At 38.4% G+C, this 21782-nt stretch overlaps 2 protein-coding genes across 4 annotated transcripts in view; one reads left to right on the top strand and one right to left on the bottom strand.

Annotated features, from left to right (window-relative positions):
• Nucleotides 1-1406: 1406 nt before the first annotated feature.
• Nucleotides 1407-15971, top strand: LOC123961792 (solute carrier organic anion transporter family member 1C1-like). Its single transcript, XM_046037488.1, has 15 exons — nucleotides 1407-1532; nucleotides 4154-4324; nucleotides 8217-8358; nucleotides 9095-9227; nucleotides 9537-9658; nucleotides 9923-10069; nucleotides 10309-10407; nucleotides 10915-11163; nucleotides 11454-11618; nucleotides 12181-12376; nucleotides 12810-12975; nucleotides 13167-13351; nucleotides 13683-13747; nucleotides 14183-14300; nucleotides 14889-15971. The coding sequence occupies exons 2-15, from the start codon at nucleotides 4229-4231 to the stop codon at nucleotides 15109-15111; spliced, it is 2106 nt and encodes a 701-aa protein (XP_045893444.1). The 5' UTR covers nucleotides 1407-1532; nucleotides 4154-4228; the 3' UTR covers nucleotides 15112-15971.
• Nucleotides 15972-16329: 358 nt separating this feature from the next.
• Nucleotides 16330-21782, bottom strand: part of LOC123962343 (B-cell receptor-associated protein 29-like) — a 7826-nt gene continuing 2373 nt past the window's right edge. For 2 of the 3 annotated variants that reach the window (XM_046038405.1, XM_046038404.1), the window contains 8 exons: nucleotides 19109-19254; nucleotides 18640-18744; nucleotides 18320-18420; nucleotides 18069-18216; nucleotides 17723-17858; nucleotides 17365-17461; nucleotides 17025-17125; nucleotides 16330-16926 (listed from right to left, as the gene is read on the bottom strand). In XM_046038405.1, the coding sequence (XP_045894361.1) occupies nucleotides 16891-16926; nucleotides 17025-17125; nucleotides 17365-17461; nucleotides 17723-17858; nucleotides 18069-18216; nucleotides 18320-18420; nucleotides 18640-18731 (711 nt within the window). In that variant the 5' untranslated portion in view covers nucleotides 18732-18744; nucleotides 19109-19254 and the 3' untranslated portion in view covers nucleotides 16330-16890. Of the gene's footprint in view, nucleotides 16927-17024; nucleotides 17126-17364; nucleotides 17462-17722; nucleotides 17859-18068; nucleotides 18217-18319; nucleotides 18421-18639; nucleotides 18745-19108; nucleotides 19255-20888; nucleotides 21073-21782 lie in introns of those variants that run through there. The other variant, XM_046038406.1, reaches the window with a different exon arrangement.

The following is a 21782-nucleotide window of genomic DNA, read 5'->3' as shown; positions in this document are numbered from 1 at the left end:
GCAAATTATGTATCTCACTTTTGGTGCTTAATAGGTTATGTTAACCTACCTCTGAAGCCACAGAGAGAGGTGTGGACATGCTCATAACAAGTGGGTCTGCTGTGTATAGACCAGTTATCCCCATAGCAACAGAGAAACTTGAGAAAAAATGAGGTCTGACCACCTGGTGTGTCAGTAGGATCAACAGGGGAATTGAGACCTTATCTAGATGCATTTTTATTCTGGGGCCAAGCATCAAAAGGTGTATTGGTACCCTCTTGTTTTTTAGGCTCTTTAAAATGTCTCTCTTTATTTATTTTATGAAAATAACCACTTTGGGGTGAATCTTAACAATCATCAATCCATTTTTAAAGCACCAACAGTTAAATGTGGAATAAATTATAGACCTTTCATTTATCAACTTATTTCCATTTTTTTCTTTGGTCAAGAGGAGTTGAGTGAATAGGCCCTATTCTAATTAAACTCCGTTTTGAGACCTGATTGAATCTTCTATTTGCGAACCTATTTGTGGTGCCTTTATCACTAATTTTAATAAAGCTGACTGCACTAAGACAATAGTGTTTGATTGTCTCACAATCAAAGTTGTGTGACTTGTTGAAAAGCAAATAAATGCGTCCGTAATTGTGTGTCAATCCCTATTTATCCTATTTTGCTATGAATATCAGTCCTTTAAAGATAGAGCACAGGACTCGATGTAGGTTTATAGACACCACGATAAATGAAAATCATTATGCTGCATTATTACAGCATCTGCAATATTTAGAATAATTGACTTGATCATAGTTCATGATGCAGTTAAGTAAGTTTTCATTCAATTTTATAATGAACCGTTTGAAGTCCCTTATGCACTTCAATCAACTGTTACAAAGTGAAAACAAAGATGAAGTGGTCCACATCTTCTCAATTTCATCGGGTTTATGTTTATGTTTTCTAAGTTTACATGCCTCCTCATTGTGTGTGTGAGCAATCTGCGTGATATGGTATTACGTTTTGTTGTCTGAGCCGTCCTTGAAAGCTGTACACCACATACTGAAGGAGGAAAGGGGGAATCATTTATCCATGCATGTTGTTTGAGCAAAATTGTGGGGAAAGCAAGTCTACAGTCAAATTAAAGCCACAACATGCTGCATATAATAGATTAATTATTAACTGCGGGAATCTGAATCGTGGCTTCATCTTGTGGCTTTACCGACACACCGCATAATGTTTGCAATTCAATTTTACCAGTTTTTATTAGAGCTCGGTGAAAAGGTGGGATGTGGTATGGCCCGTAGTTTTCGCAGCTCTTTTTGACGCATCACGTGTGATTCACTGTGAACGCTGTGCTCAGTATCCACCCTGTCGTTCCCAGAGAAACGCCGCTCTCCTCTGCCGAGTAGCACGTACAGCAGCCTATGAGTAGGTGACTTGAATAAAAGAGGTCATTTTATGCGGCTAACGCCTTTATGTGAAACAGGACCTTGCCTCCATTTGTATCGTAAATTTCGAAGTTAAAGACGTCGTGAAGGGAAAGGGTTGAAGCTCCGAGTTGGGTAAGTATCGTCATGATGTTCTTTTAGTGAAGATTCTCTGTCACTGGGAAATCATGCGGACGTTGTTTCTTTTACATTTTGATTATTTTCAAGGCTAGAATTTAGTGAAGTTGCTGTGATATGATTTCAGACAATTGCCGATTCGAGTGAAAAACTGAAAATAAGTTGTCAGTGTCAGTGAAGCATCAACTCCTCAAACACTTGACCGGGGCAGTGCACACAGCTGTCCGTAGGGGATTTGCAGAATCCAAAGAAAGCATATCTGGCTACTTCATATGCATTGTTTCAATCAAGCTGAGTAGCCTATATGTGATATCACCAATTATTCAAGAGAGATCGCGTGATTGTTTCTACGTTAAGGTACCAAAAGGTCCACTGAATATTACTTAAGATTCTCTTTGAACTTGTTTGACATTAACCTTTAGTCTTTATCAGTGGGGTTTTAAAGAGTTTTGGCCAACTAAAAGATTTTGATATGGCTTTATATGCACCTCTGTGAAGGCCATTCTCTACAGCAGCCAGGCACTTGTGGATTACTTTGAAGAATCTTGATCAGGATGCCAATCACTGCTTTTAAAAGAGAAATAACCATTTAAAATAATTAGACCAGGCTATGTATTAAAAGCACCAGTTTACCAACCAAACATTTGAAAATCATGCATCATGTCTGATTTTTTTTATTAAACTGTTGCTGCTCAGTAATATTTAGCATGGCAGGTGTGCATTTTATTCATCCTGAACACCATGGTCATTCCATGAATGGGATTTGGATTCACAAAAAAACCCATACATTTGTAAAGTAGCCTACTTCATTTAGCTTCCATCCTGTATGGACCTGAATGGGCGATCTTGTTGAATCCCATAGAGAGTCTGAAGAGAAAGCAATATAAATGTGCCTATTGAATGTAGCTTAGTAGTATGTGGAATACTTGTGGGACACAATTTAGAAGATTGCTAACAAAAGTACTGTACAGTCATCATCAAATGGCTCTTCTTTCTCTGTGTAGCCCTAATTGGTAGGCCAGTTTTATAAAAACTAAGAGAGCTTCTTTAATTCATATAAGAGAAACACTGAGGTCATTATCGTTTACCATCTTGTGCCAAAAATTATTTTCTACCAAATGTCTACTACAGTTAGAGGAGCATGAAAGTCATCATCAGCTACAACGACATTTCTTTTCTTGCAGAGAAATGCTGTGGTCTGGTGCATGGAGGAGGGATCCATAGGGAATTGTCATGTCACTGAATAAGCAGTCTGGCTTTTAAACAGTGTCACAGCTCTGCTCTTTGCACTGCGCGCTCTCTTTCGCTCTCTCTCTCTCTCTCTCTCTCTCTCTCTCTCTCTCTCTCGTCATCATTCAAAAACACAAGACTAAACAGACTTGGTGAAAATATCACTTAACTTTTTCTCAGTCACACTCATGGTGACACTTATTGCCTTCCTGGTTTTAGTTTGCTGTCACATTAAAGCAAGCAATGCAAAGACATTATCTGAATCCTAAATGGGACAATATGTCATAAAAACTCCAATTACAACAACAACATGCACCGGCCAGGTTCAGCAGAATGCCTGAAGCAAATCTGGCTGACTTTCTCATGAAGTCCAATAGTTTGCTGTAGTGAATTCTTACTTTACTTTTCTTTTTCTGTCACTCAACATCGAGTGATATCATTCCTCTTAAAGTTCACCATTTCAAAAAATAAAATATAAACTCTTAGAGTATCATCACTGAAAAGAGATTATTCTAACCATTAGATGGAACATTTTATAAAATTACTCATCTCTTCAGAATGATATGGTGCCTCTGGTATTTTGATTGTTGTCTAGACCTTAAGCAAAGTAGCTTCTTCAGGACTGTTGATAATGATAACAGATGATCATTATTTTACTGGATGTCAAACATTCTTTATGTCAATATTACAGGCATAGGAATAGTTGGTAACTTAGTTGAGTTTTTCTATATCTTCAAACAGTGTCTTTAAACTGTGATGCATGTTCTCTTTCTGATTGTTTTAAGTATCAAAAGCTTGCCAAATCTATTTTTTCCTGCCATCAAGCTTTCACTGTGCTCGGTTGGTTGTTCTAAGAACATTTTCCTGTTTTCTTCTTCTTACTTCCTTTACTGAGTCATTGCCACTTGGATGATCAGCTGTAATCAGTTTCCTCTCTAAAATAGGCGATTTGCTCTATTAACTGAGCTATCCATTGTCTTGTTAAGTCTAGCTATTTTATATTTGCATTATATTTTGAAAACTATTACTCTTGCGTTTGCCATGTTTGAATAAGGTGAGATTTGTGATGCGACTGATTAATTAATTAATTAATTTCTTTACACGCTTATTATTGTACCAGGGTCAGAGGGTTTTTGTCCAGGGAAAATAACTACTTACAAGTAATTCAAGGAATTTCAATTGTCATGCTTAGAGTAAACAAAGCTGTACCAGTGGGAAATGGCTAACTTTAACTTGTAACAAATTACGAAAAATATGACTTCCAACAGCTGCAACATTGTCTTTATTGTGCTAGTGCTAGTTATTAATTTGTGACGTTCTGTCTTAGATGAGTACAGTAATTGTTGTTGAGCAATTTGGGCTTGACAGACAGAAATTCCTTCCAACAGGTGTGAGTGAGGACAGCCATAGTAAATCATCTCAAGAGAAACCACAGCTCAGGCAAGATACAGTAAGAGGCTGCCATGAAGAAAATTGACAATGCAGCCACAGGCAGCTGGACTCAAGACAACAACCCCACCTCCTCAGAAGTAAAGAACTTCTGCCATCCCAGTCTAAAGGTATTGAACTCCCCTGACAAGCCCTTGGTTCGACCTTTTGCCAAACCATATACCATTTGTGACAGGTCCTGGATATATAACATGTGGTAACACAATCTTCATTTAACTGAGATGCACATCTTGAATTCATATGTTAATATGTTAAATGGCTTGCCCAGTGGTATGATGAACAATGTTGCCATGAAGTCCATGTTTTGTGCAAAGACAGTACAAAACTACCAACATTTCAGAAAATGTTATGTACATCAAATTCGGAAATATGTTTATTTACACAATTATTTTATCAAGTCTTGTGGAATGTTCTTTTTTTATGCAAAAATTCAGTGTTGAAGCAGAGTTGGAATACATAAATGCAGTTACACAGGCCAAGTGTTGTATACCAGAGAGCATGGTGTTTCAGCCTGAGGGCCCACATGTCTGTCATGTTTAAAGTCATCTGACTGGCCGAGAGGGGAACCACAGATATCTCTCCAACGACTGGGAGTACATGTTGGTGAATGCACCCTCTTGTGTGTTTCATGTATGTGGAGAATATCTAAAAAGTATAGCTGTAGGCATCTCTGCTATACTGCTATTTCTTCAGCAAGGTCATTTAAATAGCAAAAAAAAATTTCTTTCATTCTCTGTGTATATTGATGTAAGTCCATGAATATATGAACACCCATTGAAGGTCTGAATCTACATGTTTCTAGTAGGCTTAGTTGATGACGTGAAGGTGTTGAGTGCAGCAGTTCTCTGTGCCCTTTGGACAGGGTATTTATTCACTGAAAAAAGTCCTTAGACAAAGTTTGTGCTTCAGTTGAACAGGTCAGGACTGAGCGTCTGTACCGTTTATTGGATTAAGAAGCACATTGGACAATAAATAAAAAAGCTGCTTAGTGAAATACTTGGGTAACTGCAAGCAACAGTAATAAGGAATTCCAGTAATGCTGCCTTTTTGTCCGTGTGTTTTCTTTCTGAGTGTGGTGATCCTACAATGAGAGCCTCAATGTGATGCTTTTGATACAGCATTCACTTGTTCATCTACAGAAAGGGTTTTTCTCTGCATGTAGCACATGTGTATTGCTAATATTTACAACAGCCTACCATTACGATATAATGGTAATATACTACACACTGCACATGTATTCTACCCCACATGCAAATATTGTGAAATTAAGGTAGTGGCATACTAGTTTTGATTCTTGAAAAGATCTTTCTGGTTCTGTGTACAATGGTTGCACCATGTGGACTTATAGCAAGGTTTTTAAGAAGGGAAAGGTTTAATTAAATATACAGTTAATAGAAAGATTCAGAAAAAAATTTACTTTTAATACAACAACACTGTTTTATTGCCACGAAGCTGTATACCAATAAGAAATTTTGCAGAACTTTATATTTCGGAATTTAAAAAGTAAAATACCTTTCGAAGCAGTGAATTTCACAAGGTGATGACTACTTTTTTTTAAGTAAGTAATTATATCCCATATTTAGTATCTATTAGTTCCTATGTAGATTTTTTCTATTTACACAACTATTTTTGGATGAACGCTAAAACAAAAGGAAACCACTTTTGTAAATTTTGCCTTTGTAACAAGATCTTTTGAGGACTATAAGTGTCTCACAATAAGTACAAATTTGGTGCAAACCAGATTTAAAAACAGAAGGGCAAAGTAACAAAGCAATGCAAACATTGATCATAGCAGATGCAGATAATGGATGGATGAATGCATAGATGGGCACAACAGAGTGAAGGAGCTAGAAGGGCATAAAACAGTGTTAAAATAAGCTTTAAGAACAGATGTGAAATGATGTTGCTCACACCTGACCCTTCCATGTTTCAAAAAGTGGTGAAGGTTCCTTTAAATAATGGCATTTGGCAAAAAAAAAATAACCCACCATGATGCTGGTAAGAGGTTTCTAGATCCCCAAGATATGAATGCAGTCATATGAACACCATCATGCCTCAGCATTCCTGCAGAAGCATTATATCCACTTATATTCCGTGGTATGAATTGTAATTATGCACTTGCCATAAGATCGAAGCCTGCACTTCTGAGAGATGTATTTCAAAGTTTCTTGCTCAGCCTTATTCTGATTGGATACACTGCGGGTCAGAGGGTAATGGGGACACAGTTTACATGACCCAAAGTTTGAGTGCATTGCCGAGGTGTAAAGTCCAAGTTGTGTGCAATGTCCGTGGCAGCACTGCTGCAAGGTATGGCGTCTCTGGGATTTCCTTAAGCAGACTGTTTTTTGAGCCACTCTAACAGGCTACTAAACCTGGCTCAAGCTGTCAGGTTCATTACTCATGTTGTTCAGGATCTACTTTTTAAGTAGGGATTTCTCTTTTTGTTTGAGCTCCCAGGATCAGAGAGCCAGTACTACCTGTGATTTAGGCATAATAATCAGCTATTTAATTTGTGCTTACACTTGGAGCCACATTCTGAAAAAGATAACATCAAGTCACTTTATTTGTACCGGTTAATATGATGGTCACTAGACTGAAATATCAAACCTTTGTACTAAATAATTGCATGATAAGTGGATTAATTGATTGTTCAGCAACGATTGTGATAATTGATTAATCAATTTAGTTAATAAGCATATATATCCCAGCTTCTCAAAGGTAATTATATTTGCAGGTTTTTTCATGTTCTATGATAGTAAGTTGTCTATCTTTGGGTTTTGGACTCCTGCATGTGCATGACAATAGTGTACAGTAGACTAAACAATTATTACAGATTAGAATAGTAGTTAAAAGTTATGTATGTTCACAACATAACGCAAAGATACATTAAAGACAGAGCACTCAGGTCCTCTGATCCTCTGGCACTCTAGACTAGAACGGAATTGTGATCATGGTTTAATGGGCATGCTGCATAGGGTTAAAATGTACATAGTGGGCCATATACTGTAGATAGATTAACTGACTGAGTAATGATACCATTTATCATTATCACAGTCTTGCAGTCATTTTGTATAATATTTATTCAGTGCTGATCTTTTGAAACTCATCTGTGAGGTTTTTTTTACATTTTGGAACACATTTTTATAATTTAGAGACCCAACAGGGATGCATCTTTAAAGCAGGTTATTAATAAAAATACCATGATTGTCAAAACCAGGGGTATTTCATAGTTGCTTTCAAATGACATTGGGTTAGATTCTGTAAACTGATTCACTTAACTGGATTTGTGAAAAACAAGAGTACGCATGTGTGTGATAGTGGGAGGCCCATGTGTGTCTTCCAAGCTCTGGCTATTTTCATCCCTAAGAGTGCAGGATATGGTTACCTCTCACCTGTTTTCAATTATGCTGCATGCGGTCTGTCAGCTTATAGTGCAATGGATGTGTCTGTGTTCCGGTGGGATTGGCTTTTCCAATCTTCCCTTTGTTACTGACTGTCAGTGTCCACAGGTGGCTTTGCAAAAGGAGGAGGGAGCTCAAAACACTCCCTTGCCTAAGATAACTATAAAGAACATTGACAGCTTTTCTTTGATACAAAGTTGTATCTGCACTGCAAGTTCAAGTCATAAGTACATACTCACTCAGAGAAATACACTTCACCAGCTAGTGCTTAGTTATATGTACTTGTTTGTTTTGTTTTAGTTACTAAATCATTCTATTCCCTTTCAGCGCAGCCTTATAATTAGACTTTCTTATGCTTCTACGCATGTTTCCTCTGCCTGCTGATTTGTAGTTGACTTATAGTTGTAAAAATGAATGTTTGAAATACAGTGTTTTGAACTGCAATACCACAAACACTAACACTGATAATATTTATAATATGATAAAAAATAATAATGATGCAGGTTAATATTTTCTTTTGAAATTTAAATGTAGAGGAGAAGCACTTCAGGACCACTTTGTTTGACACAGCGTTCTGTCTTCTCTTCCTGTATATCTGTAGATGTTCCTTGCAGCTTTGTCATTTGCCTACTTTGCCAAGGCTTTATCTGGCAGCTACATGAAGAGTACAATTACTCAACTAGAAAGGCGATTTGACATCCCCAGTTATCTGATCGGCATCATAGATGGGAGCTTTGAAATAGGTGAGTTTCTCAGTTCCATTTTATCCATGTCTCTCCCTGTTTACTGGATTTCGTGCACATATTTTGAAGCATTTAGATGCTGATGCAAGTAAACCAAGAATATGTCCTCAGCATGTCAGTGAACTAGCCATTATAGCATATGCATCCCCTTTGAGCTTTCAATTATCACTTGTCGAATACCTAATTGACTCTCAGTGAGTGGAAAATCTTTTGAAGCTACAGCATGTAGGCTTGAAATAGAGATATTCTGTAATGGTTTGTGCAGTCACACAACAGACTGGGGACACTGGATGAAGAATATGTAATATATGAATATGAATATTCACACAGACTTTGATCAAAACCGGCACAGTTCTCTGGTAGGACTGTTGATACTGTAAATGATATACAGGCAGTGGAGTCATGAGACACATCTGTCCCTTGCATTTTGGGAAAACCCAGTTTATACTAACCAAGATATTGTGTGTGAGATGCAGATATTGTCCGTAAACAAATATTATAGAGTCCAGGGTCAGGGTCTACAAGAGATCACACCTATCAACATGTATCATTTAGATGATTGATTCTGAATTAATAAAATGATTTAGATGTTCTTAGAGTTTTGGTATTCTGAACAACTTTTCTTGTATACATGTATATAAAAAAATGCCTTTGTAGAATTCTCAAAGCAGTAGGTATTACATATAATGTCTTTGACTCATATGCATCTCCTTTTCTGATCATCTCAACCATGAAGGGAATTTGTTGGTTATTGCCTTTGTGAGCTATTTTGGTGCCAAACTCCACCGACCCAAGATCATAGCAATCGGATGTGTCTTGATGTCTTTTGGGACCTTCTTGATCGCCATGCCTCATTTCATCATTGGCCGGTAGGCAAAGTGTATATATGCATGCATTGCAGTTCCATCCATGTATTTCTTTAATTTAAGTCTTCAATCACCGTTAACACAATATAATTCAGTTCAATTCAATGTTATTTTTATTTTTAACTGAAGTTATTTATCACTTTTCATATAGAGCAGGAAATATACTCAACCAGATATAGTGTCCATATGTCTTGCACTTTGAAAATGTACTCTCTGATGTATGTATTTGTGCCTCACATTGTGAGTATCTAACGATAGCTGATGCTTTCTCCCTTCCCTTGTTTAACAGTCACATTGGTATTTTGTACGCAGCTATAAGATCGAAACATCAGTCAGATCGTCAGTGAACTCAACCAGTAACCTCTCTCCATGTCCAGCAAGCTCACCTGAGTCCACTAGGGCAGATGACAGACCCTCTTTACTGCTCTCTAGAGGTAAGATTAGAAGTAGACTCTTAACTGTCCTGCTGTGATGTGGCATGTGTGTTACACACCAACACAAGCTGTCTCGTCGTGTTTAAAAAGAATAATAGGAGAATAAAAAGACTGTAGTAATATGGGATATTGAAAGATATAAATGCATGGATTAAGTTACATGTATTTTTTGGGTAGAAGTCAAAGAAGTCAAAATAACATTTGAATTCATGTTTGTATTTGACAATTCTCATAAATTTTTTCGTATTTCATTTTGATCTGTAGGCTGTGAGCGAGAGTCCAGCATTTCGATGTGGACCTATTTACTTCTGGGAAACGTCCTGCGTGGGATTGGAGAGACTCCAGTACAGCCTCTGGGAATCTCCTATATTGATGATTATGCACAGTCCGAGAATGCTGCCCTCTATATTGGTAATGCACCTTACTCACTGTCTATGTTTGTAGTTTTGGACGATACGAAGATTAAGGTCATTGCATTTTCAACACAATTAATTCAGGAGGTGTATTTAAAGTACCAGTCAGAAGTTTGGACACACTCTCTCATTCAGTTGAATGAGAAGGTGTGTCCAAATGTTTGATTGATACTGTAGTTTAATAAAAGGGGTTAATATCCAATCAATAAAAACACCTTTCTTTGTTGTATGCTCTAGGATGTGTCCAAACCATATCAATTATCGGTCCTGTCTTTGGGTACCTGCTGGGGTCGCTGTGTGCCAAGATCTACGTTGACATTGGCTATGTGGACATGGGTGAGTAAGCTGTTGTCTGACTAATAATCTATGACTGATTAAATAAAAATGTGATTAGTAAATTATCACTTCTTCACACTGCAGTAAAGTACTCACACTCCTCTGAAGAAAGTTGGATTTGAACATTGGTTGTTGTACAAAAAATACAACACATCTGCCAACAGGAAATGAATTGGTGCAGGGTAAACACTGTGATACAGTATAATCTGACTTGGAAGCAAACACTGTGAAGATGTTGTAAACCTTTCCGTGTAACAAGTCAGGAGACATTGTCTCATGTTATGAAATGTTGCCTTTGAAAATTTAACACAGCCCAAATTTTAATGGTACGTAAATGACTTTTACTGACGCTCTAAATAAATTGTATATAAATATATACGTATAAATAAACTTGCCTTGGCGTAGAAATGAATATAACTTTCAAATAATGAAAATGTTCTAAATGAGGAGCAAATTAAAGAAAATGAATCCATATACTCTGCTGATAGGGTTCTTATCTCTTGGCAGAGATGGTGACTATTACCCCTAGTGATGCTCGCTGGGTGGGGGCATGGTGGCTGGGCTACCTTATCGCTGGTACCATCACCCTCATGTCTGCTGTTCCTTTCTGGTTCCTGCCCAAATCACTGCCCATGCCTGTGGATAAACATGATACCAGCTGCACACCAGAGCAAACCAGGTTTATTAAAGATTCCCAAAAATTGGAACACAAGTTCAGACCTGAAGAGCCAGCTAATTTACATCAGATGGCCAAAGGTAAAATTATAATCACACCAAGTTGAAATGTTTAAAAATTGAGTATTGGCATCATAATCTGCATGCAGTCCGTGGAAACTTTAGGGATGTTATAACTTTCCCTTTTGCTGCTATCAGTAGATAATATCTTTTGTGACTACTTTCCCTAAGAGACCTTTATTGACCGCAATATTCTCACATTGATTTAAAAAAAAAAAAAAAAAAACTTTATTTCTTCTTATGAATTTACATTGTCCTCAGGTCTGTGGACAACTATGTTTTAAGTGGTATTCATAATCTTCCCCATACAGAATTTCTGCCCACAGTGAAGAGTCTGCTTGGAAATCCCGTGTACAGCATCTACTTATGCGTGACTATCATTCAGTTCAACTCTCTCATCGGGATGGTCACCTACAAACCCAAATACATTGAACAACACTATGGCCAGTCAGCATCAAAAGCTAACTTTCTCATGGGTAAGCAGGCTATTTTGATCACTCATAATGTTTACCTTGTTTGGATGCTTTTTGTCTGGTTATCTTTGTGATGATGTTACAAGCTTGTTCAAAACCTGCGTTGCCTACAATTAAAGGAAGGTATTTAAGAATGCAAAGGCATGTGAGCTGGATGGTCATCATAAGTCTTTCATGAACGAGCTTTTGATAATTTTTTTATGCTCCAACTCCCACATTTCAGCAAACGCTGCAGCTTCAAGATGACAACCAGGTTTACCACAATTGTTGGACATTGTGAAATGACATTTAGGCATTGATTTTTAAAAAGAGCACACGGATAATGTAACCAGTCATTAGATCAACCTGATGGATTTGGAGTGTAATAAAATAGCTATTTTCATCCGCATAACAGAATGAGTGCAGAGGGTGTCATTTTCATCTTTCAAATCATGACTTCAGTTCACGGACTACTTTCATATGAATGAGCGACTTTGATCCCTTTTGGGGTGCGATGTTGCCTGTTCACATTGTTTCCTGATCCTCTACCCCTTTAAGAATATGCTATATTCTGCGGTTTGACTAGGCACAATCAACATCCCGGCTGTGGCCCTTGGGATGTTCTCTGGTGGGGTTGTCATGAAGAAGTACAAGCTGGGTATCATGGGAGCAGCTAAATTTGCCTTTGGGACCTCCTTGCTGGGTTACTTCCTGTCACTCTTTTTCTTAGCCATGGGCTGTGAGAACTCCAAGGTGGCAGGCATCACAGTTTCATATAGTGGGTATGTGATATCTGGATACGTTTCCCTCATGTCTTAGTGGAATAGCTAAGGTTCAGAAAAAGGAGCTATGTTTGGCTTTAGGAAAAATTCCACAATTAATCGTTATAGCTAGCACAGATCTGAGAGCTCCTTTTGGTTTGTGTTGCCTTTCTTTATCTATATTTTCATATTGGCTTATTATTTGAAAGAATTAGCCAAAACTAAAATAACTAATTTGTTGTATTAGTTTTATTATGTATTTATGAGTGCCTTACAACATCAGGCAATGGGACTGCCGATGGAAGCTAGCCTGTGGCTAACTTTGGTACATTTACATTTCTTTTGAATGTTGATCAGTGCACACTGTCCCTTTTCAAATAAACAATAAATCAAATCAATTTTTTCATATCAGCAATCAATAATATATGCATTTTCTTTATCTTGTCACATGGAGAGTGGAAGGCTTGTCTTATCAGGAACGGTCTCTCTTCTCTGACTGTAACTCGGATTGCTTGTGCTCAAGAAAGGAGTGGGATCCAGTGTGTGGAGAGAATGGGATCACTTACATGTCTCCGTGCTTGGCTGGATGTACCTCCTCCACTGGCTCTGGCAGAAATACGGTCAGACCCACACCACTGACTTCATGACACATCCATGTTTGACTAACAACCACAGCGTAATTTTCAGGCTTAATTACCGTGTTTCATTCAGTCATGCAGCAGTTTTTACTGATATTATAATATCACTGATGCCTACAGAGGTGTGCTGCAGCTCATTCATCATTAATAAACATTGTTTTCTTCTTTGTTAGATGTTTGACAATTGCAGGTGTGTAGCGCTGGCTGATACCGAACCAGGCAACCTGACAGCCACTCTGGGCCAGTGTCCACGCAGAGAGAGCTGTGACAGAATCTTTCCTTACTTCCTGGCTCTGTCTGTCCTCAGCTCCTTCATTATCTCTCTTGGGGGAACACCTGGCTTCATGCTGCTTGTCAGGTCCATCGACAACCCCTTTGTGGACTAAAATATTGGAATCACCAGACTCATTTCCCATGCAGCCTATTGTTGAAGCAGTACATCATCTTGTCATTCTTGGAAAGATTACGCTTCCTGCTGTCATCAGAAAACAAATGTATCACTTCCAAATTATACAGTATCATCAATGGAGATAATTCATAAATTACTAAAGCATTTTTCTACTTTTGCACCTTAAAGCATCTTATCAATGAAATGCTCATTTGTAGTGTTTTGCTAGGTACAAAAATTGTAAATCTTTTCGTGTTTAAAAGTTGAGTCTCCTATTAACACCGCTGTCTTGTTTCTGTAGGTGCATTAAGCCCGAGCTGAAATCCCTTGCTCTGGGAATCCACACATTGGCCACTCGCACCCTCGGTGAGAGCCAACTTTGATATTCTGTACATTATTGTCTGCTTAGTGTGAATGTCAGGTGCTCAGAAATCGCCCAAGAGCTGACATTAAGCATACTGTATGTTGGTGTGAGCAGGATTACTGGAATAATGCTTTTATTAATACTGGATTAAAAATATAGAAACAAATCATTACTTGAAGCTCATCATTAACTATTTCTATATTTTTTTATAATCAGGTATCGTTATTTTACATTTTGAAAATGTAAAGGATCCTATGTGAGCATTTTTGTCACAGAGTGTTTGAGGCATCTATCATCCATTAAATAGCATTATTATAATCATTATAATAAGTACAACAATAACAATTATTCTATTTTCTCAAATGATGGATATCTCATCTTGAAGCAACCCTTTATTTGCTCTTTGTTTGAAGTAACAAGTTATTTTAATTGCACAGCTGGAATACCTGCCCCAATATACTTTGGAGCCACAATCGACACAACATGCCTCAAATGGGGATACAAGATGTGCGGAGGAAGAGGAGCATGCAGAATATATAACACATCAGCTTACAGGTAATTGGTTCTGTAGGGCTTTTGTAGGATGTTTTTTTTTAAACTCTAGAGATCCCTTTGAAACAAGACAAAACATCTATAACCATGCCAGCTGCCCTTTAAGGCGGTAATGTTCATTAAGAAAATTATTAGGTGGATAAAAAATAGAGAGACAATGTGGTACCAGATGGAAAAGCCATGTTAGCTGTATCCTTAGTCAGAGGCTGCTATCATGAAGTGAGTCCTTTAAGGACCTGGAAGCTAACTGAAACATTCCCTTCTGCGCCAAATGAGACTATTTAGTGAATAGCCCTGCAAGTTATCTAAATAAGAATAGAGGTGCAAGATTAGTTGTGCTTATACACACCAGCAATAACTTGTTAGTAAAATGCATTGAAGGGAAACACTAAACTACTTAAAAGGGGGAATGTTCAAAATCACTAGTAGTTTGTTATTGTAATGGAAACCAACATTCGTAGAACTAAGAGACTTCCATACTGACTTGTAATATAATTATAAAAACTTGAGACTGGAATTGTGACCCTCAGAGACGTAGCTTGACTCTGTTTGAGTTTGTCTTATAAACATATTGCTTTCTTCTTTTTACAGGATAGTGTACCTAGGCCTAACATTGGGCTTGAGGACAGTCTCCTTCTTCCTTTGTATTTCAGGCTTTGCACTACTCAAAAGACATATTAAGAGGGAGGAGAAATATGCTCTGGCAAATGGGAGTGCAGAGTTGGAGTCACTAAAGAAAGAGAACAACTCCATACACTGTGAGCAGTTTATACTGGCTTTGGACCGCAATCCTGACCGAGAAACTCGCTTGTGAGCCTCGGCATGTCTTCTCTTCTGACTCAGCTCCACGGAGCACCTCAGATGTATAGAGGAACACACACTGTGGACACTTTCCATAGCACACAGAACATACAGTACATTTGTCCAGGATTTGTGTAGATGTGCGATATCTGAAATAAGTCATTTTAAAAACAAAACATGAAATTTCTGGTTTTCATGAATGGATGACTTTTGTAGAAAAAAAAAAGAATGTAATTGTGCTGTATTTTCATCTTCGTTTTTTATGATTAAACTTGATAAAATCTATTTTTGGATTCACTACTGAACAAGATGGTTAAACGTCATCATGTCAGTCTTGTGTTTGTGGCTTTGCTGTCAGTAAGAAGAGAAACATACATTAAATTAACATGTCTGTAGACTGTTTCTGTGACGTACCTGGAACTGTGAATGTGACTACACTGAGGTTCAGCCTGTAAACGAATAAAGTGACAGGCAGATCAAAGCAAGAAGCAACACAGGAACAGCAGCCCTCTGAAAGATGATCCCATTGGCATACAAAGGGGAAACTACCACTTCCTGTCCAGATGTAACAGAAAGCATTCCTTCAGTAAGAATACCATTTCTTTTTATTGACAATCAAACCTCTCTCAAGCCTACTGTAGCAAGCTGAAACTGCTGTTTCTAAGGTCAAAAATGAAATGTTAAGCTCTATTTTTAAGTCAATATGGATGAGAATAGACACCCAGAGTCATGTAGAGTTTGAGCACCTACAATTCCATGACAGCTGTCGCAAACTCAGTCTGCTAATAAGGATCATGTGATATGGTCGACTGCTCCATAACAAGTTTGTAAGTTGACAATATGCTATAAATTTAATAAATTTGGGATTTTGCAGGATTGTCTTTTCAGTCATTATATGCTTATACAGTACTATATGCACCATATCACTTTGCTATACAACCAGAATTGTCTGAGAGAAATGTTAGTTTTCTTCATATCAGAACACAGTTTGATCTTATATATTGTATACTGTATTTTGGCTTTTATAATGAGGCTTGTTACAAAACCTACCACATCTACCTGTGTGCCTCATTATGAAGCTCACTGCATTGTGTTTAACAAAATATGTAATCCTATTTTGTGTCAATGTGGTACCAGCCTTTTTTGTGACTCCATGAATGATCGCAGCATGAAAATGAGAAACACACTATCTGGGGATTTGTTTGTTTATTTTTCATGTTCATGTCTTTGTCATACACCAACCAAGCTGTCAGCAAATTATAAAATGTCAACAATAAGAAAGAAAGAAAGAAAGAAAGATTCCAGGATTCTCAGTAAAGCTAAAAGGCAGATGTCAAATCTTTGAGCTAACCAGTGCACTATTTGTCTACAGTGACCTAAAGTTTAGCATAACAGCATAACGTTTTTCTGGAGTGTTGTCAGGTATTAATCACTTTTAAATGTTAGCATTAACTATAAACAGGAGCCCCTGAGACAACATGTCAATTAATTTGTACATTGTTGATACTTACAAGAGTTACATCCAAAAAGATGTATTTGAAAACTTGATATTCTACTGTTTATCTGATATACTGTAGCGGTTTGTTTGTTTAATCCTATCAATTAAATAAATGTGCCTCGGTTGAAACATCAAAGGAAAAGTAGTTGTAAATGACAGTTGAAAGTTGTAAAAACAAACATGGCCTCTGGTGGTGCACTGTACATAGCACACAGCTGTAGTATAATGAGAAGAAAATCTTTCCATGGAAAGAGGAGAGACAACACCTGAAAACAAGTCACTGTATTCCTGTGGTTACTGATCCTTTTTGTCTGCAGCACTCTGGAGATTCTGTGGAGCAGAATCACTCCAGTATTAGTATGGTTAACACAGTGTTCGGTAATTTCATGCACATATAAAATTTGTGGGTGTGTATGTGTGCGTTTTACCTGGAGTTGATGGTGTTCCATCAATAGTCTGTCATATTCTTGTGCCAGACCTTTTGCCTGCCTCTTCATTGCTTCTACTTCAGCATGAGACTTACGCACAGCTACACACACACAAACAGTACAGCATCTATAAATTGCATTATATTTTATAATACTGCAGCTGGTGTTTGTATGCAATAGGTGACCTTTGGTGGTCCATGCTCTGCTGATGTTTAATAGAGTGCTTTCTCTTCATTATAGCTTTTCATGAGCATTTTATCATAACAACAGCTCTTTGGTTTAAAAGGGCATGACTGCTGTTGAAGGACCATCCTGTATTAAGGAAGTGATGATTACTCACCCTCCTCAGAGGCCTTCACTTGCTCTACCAGCTTCTCAACCTCCAGCTTCACTAGCTGGTTTTTTGCTGACTTAGATCTTTCTTCATCCAAAAGAGCCTGATCACAAATGATTCTCCTTAATCACCATGCTTAAATTGTTTGTTAACAGAAGACAACAGAGCACATACAACATACAAATAACAAAAACACTAAAAAAATACAGTATGTATTTATACCTACATACTTTAAAAGGTGGACATGAGTCAAACATTTTGAAAACAAAGTTATGTTACACTGGAGAAAACTGCAGACAGTATACATTGGGAAAGAAAGGAAAAGAAAGTTTAGTTCTGTCATCAGTCATCGATTAAGTCTCACATGTCTGAGCATTAAGTTGTCGTCTTGGTGCTGCTTGGCTGCTTTGATAGCAATGTCCATCTCCGCCTGAAGACCTGCACTGTTCTCAGAGGTGACAGCAACCTGATTTAGCAAGGTGACAACCCGACGCATGATACTGTGATGAGTTCACAGGGCAGGAAAAGGTGAGAACCAGAAAGGAAAAAAGGCAGGACAAGACAAGACAGGACACCAGAAAGTGAATTGTAAAGGGTGAATAAGCAAGCAGACACATCTGAGGAATGGTATAGTAATATTTGCCTTTGAGTCACATTATGAACACATTATTCTGTTATTCTGAATAGATGTGGGAAAAAATAACACTAACAGCCAGAGGAAGAGAGAAAAGCCTGATATGTAGAGGTTCCTCTGGGCTCTGAACAGCTTCATGTGGACATGGTCATACACATTTGGGTTCACCTTGGCATCGTGCATGGGCTCAGGACCAGAATATTTCTGCACGTCACGGACAGCATCTGAGAGGGGACCAGAGAGGGGACAGAAACATGACTGCTGTTGGCTGGGCTGGACTTAAAACATGCTGTATTCATTGACTGCCACTCACAGCAGATTGCTTACCAAGGAAAAGCACAATAAGAACCATGATCATAGTAAAGAAGCATTTGTTCCAATATGGAGATAACCAGTTCCATATTCTCCAGCTGAAAACCAAACGCCATCTACAAAGTAAGTAAAAAGGATACTGTGAGTGTGACTGTCATAATACACGGTATTTCTAAAGGACATGGATGCACTCTACTGGGGATTTGTGTGAACTGGCTCTTTCAGTTTTCTTATTTACAAACTCCTGCACAGGACATTTCTTTGATCAATTCAGAAAATGGGACAGCACTGGAAGCTGACCATGAGTTGCTGAATTAACTTTTTATTTACCTTACCTCTGTGGTGATATGAAGGGTATACACAAGATGACGTTGACTGCTATCTCTGCATAGAGGAAGAAAGCCACAGCTGTCCACTGGAGAGTCATTGTATGTGATTTCCTAAAAAGATTAACATTTTTAATTAGCTAGTTAGTGGAAGTGAAAGTCAGTGAACATGCAGAAATACTATATTGTTATTTACCCTTTGCATACTAAACTATATACATCATATACTACTGTACAAAGCTACTCTTTTACATTGTAGAATGACTTTTTGAGCACTCATACAAATGTTTCTGTAGGCTTACTACACATAAAAGGCGATCTGCAGCAGGCATTCATAGCCCATTTGCTATTTATAGGCTTTTACCTCTAAGTCTATTCTATCTCTTCAGCATTAGTATTATCGGCTGGTGTTCTCATTATGATTCATAGAGGGATGTGGTCGATCTATTCCAAGCAATATTTAGAGTTGTTGGCTTACCAGACAAAGTTGTACGATCAGAAGACTGGGAAGGTCCTAGACACGCACACACATGCGCTCACACACATTCACAACAGCTGCTGGTGAGCATCTGAGGAGCTGCAGCCCTAAATAAAATGCTGCTGGCCAACTGACATCATCAGTCCCTTTGGATTTCAGAAGAAAAGGAAAGATTACAACCTGACCAAAAGCTTTGTTTTAAGCCTACTGAATGAGCGGAAAATCTGTGTGTGTGTGTGTGTGTGTGTCTTCTCACATTTCATCACGGTACAAAAATAGTCATGTGAGGAGACACACTCAGCCTCTTTTTTTAAATAATAATTCAGCCTTGGTGTTTGCTATGTATCCTAAAAACTTTCTTAAATAAACAAGCAGACTTAATACTTTCAGTATCTCTTGAAAATGTTGCATTATGCATTTTCTGCACAAAAGACACCAAACAAAGGACCACAAGGGGGCGATGTTATCTAATGATATAAAAAGCTTTAGCACAGGGGCAGGAAGTCTGAAGTCATGCGTGTTTTGCAATTATTGCAGTAAATTCAATCCAAATATTTTGTGTCAATACCATGTGTCAAGGAGATGTACAGACAGCCAACAGCGTGGATAAAGGACTCAGTTTACATACCTGCTAAATATAAATAGTCACTGAAATAGTTGATATAGGCTCATTCCAAAAGCTCACACATCACAAAAAGACTTGAAAGCATACTTCAAATGATTGCTTTTTTTGTGTCCTTGTGTGCCTTTTAAAAACGAACACAAACGGCTGTTGGCTTGCTCATAAACACAGAGATTGCATGGGTATTGCACATCAACAACAGAGACTGAGGGAATTCTTGAGCGTAGCCTTCCTTGCACTCGTCTTCCTTTTGAAAAAGGAGGGTTTTTGAACGAATACAGTACCATGGACTATTCTGTGTATTCTGCCTTCTCCACTGTATTCAGCTTGCAAAGTGTATTCACACGTTCTTCCTCTGTGATAGAGACTGATAGTTGCTATCCTCTTTGACTGCACGTATCAGGAAGAGTGCTGAGGAGCAAAATGTTTACAGCTGCACCCTGTGATAGCTTTTTGAGAGTGGGCAAATGACTGTAGCAGAGCTGAATGCGCTTTGATTGCTCTCCTCATGATCTCAGAGGTCGCAGCTCAGGAGACTGAAGAGTCATTACAGCAAAATGCCTGCAGATGGTCAGGCTACAAGCGCTGTAACCTGATAGTCCCATCTATTTTATTTATTGTCTGTCTATGCAAGTATCTGTTGCGGAAGACGTCATAAATACCATCTCAAATGTTGTATGAGATTGTTTTCCCATTCTTACGTTTTTTCTTTTAATCTAGGGAAGTTTGGCCATACATAAACTGTTTGCTCAACATTTCCCAGTGCAACCACAAACCTATATGATGCAAGGGTATGCAACTATCTGACTATTTAAGAGGAGTTCACATGTATTTTTGGTTACAGTTCCTTTGGGATCCTGAGGCATTTCTGACAAGTAAGGAAATATATGCCATATTGAGTAATATAGGTGTAACGTTGGTCTACAGCTAGCTGTTTGTGTATATCAGAGCTCCTCACCTTGTCCATAATGGGTAGCACAAATTTTAAAAAATTTCAGCTATCCATAATGTTATCATTTCAGTCACAACCCACACTTATGACCATGGCTGAAGGTTGGAACTTAAACTGACTTGTAAATTCAGAGCCTTTCCCTTCAGGTACTTTTTTCACTATAAAGCCCCAGCTTCCAACACCTGTATGCAATTTACTGCACTTACTTGCCTGTCTCACATCCATGTGGGCCCTCATCAGTTAGGACCCCACTGAGCTCTACTAGTCTAGCTGTACTGTGTCTACCCACTTGGGTGACTATGTGGGATTAATTTGAGCAGTCACTGCCAGGTGCTACAAGAGCATCTTGTTCTGTTTACCCACTTGGAGTTTTCTGGCTAAATTGGTCTATGGTTGGTTACCAGGTGGATATGGTTTCAGGTTTGGAGGTACTTCAAATGCATGATCATCACGCAATGGAATCCACAGAGCTGCAGATTGCCTCTTAGAATGTTAGAGGTTGACACTTGAGAACACCACCCATCTATCTGTACATTTTCCTGCCTTCATTTCCCAACCAAACTCACACTCTGGAACTCACACAGGAAGAGAACCCCAATTTATTGACATATAGCAGAGGTCACTAATAGGCGGACCGCGGTCCGGATCCGGACCCAGCCGCCGTCCTCTCCGGACCGCCGACCTACAGCCCATTTATTATTGAGACTTACTACCTCGTGACGGAGCGTTTCTATTTTAACCCGCGCAGCTTTTCTAGCATTTACTGTACTGGTTTAGCAGCCCAGGAAACTCACAGACCAATCGCATGTGCTCCAATCGTCTCATGTGACGCTGCTCAGCCAATCAAATCTGTGCATACCGATGCTTGCGAGTCGAGATTCACCAGAGACGTTTTGGAAACACACCCGAATTGAGGAGAAGAAAGATAAAAGAGATTTCACATGACTTTTAATCAAGAATGTACAGATTTTTACATGTACATTCCTCCCACGGGCAGTTCAAAACCAGAATATCTCATAGATCTCCAATATGCTAGCTGGAGCTCACGTTTCTCACTGAACAACAGAAAGTAGGAAAGTGGTAGCTCTGTAAGAGGAAAT

Source organism: Micropterus dolomieu, linkage group LG22 (assembly GCF_021292245.1).
Source record: "Micropterus dolomieu isolate WLL.071019.BEF.003 ecotype Adirondacks linkage group LG22, ASM2129224v1, whole genome shotgun sequence".
NCBI lineage: Eukaryota > Metazoa > Chordata > Actinopteri > Centrarchiformes > Centrarchidae > Micropterus > Micropterus dolomieu.
The sequence above is the reverse complement of the archived record's forward strand: the minus strand, read 5'-3'. Positions and strand labels throughout refer to the sequence as shown.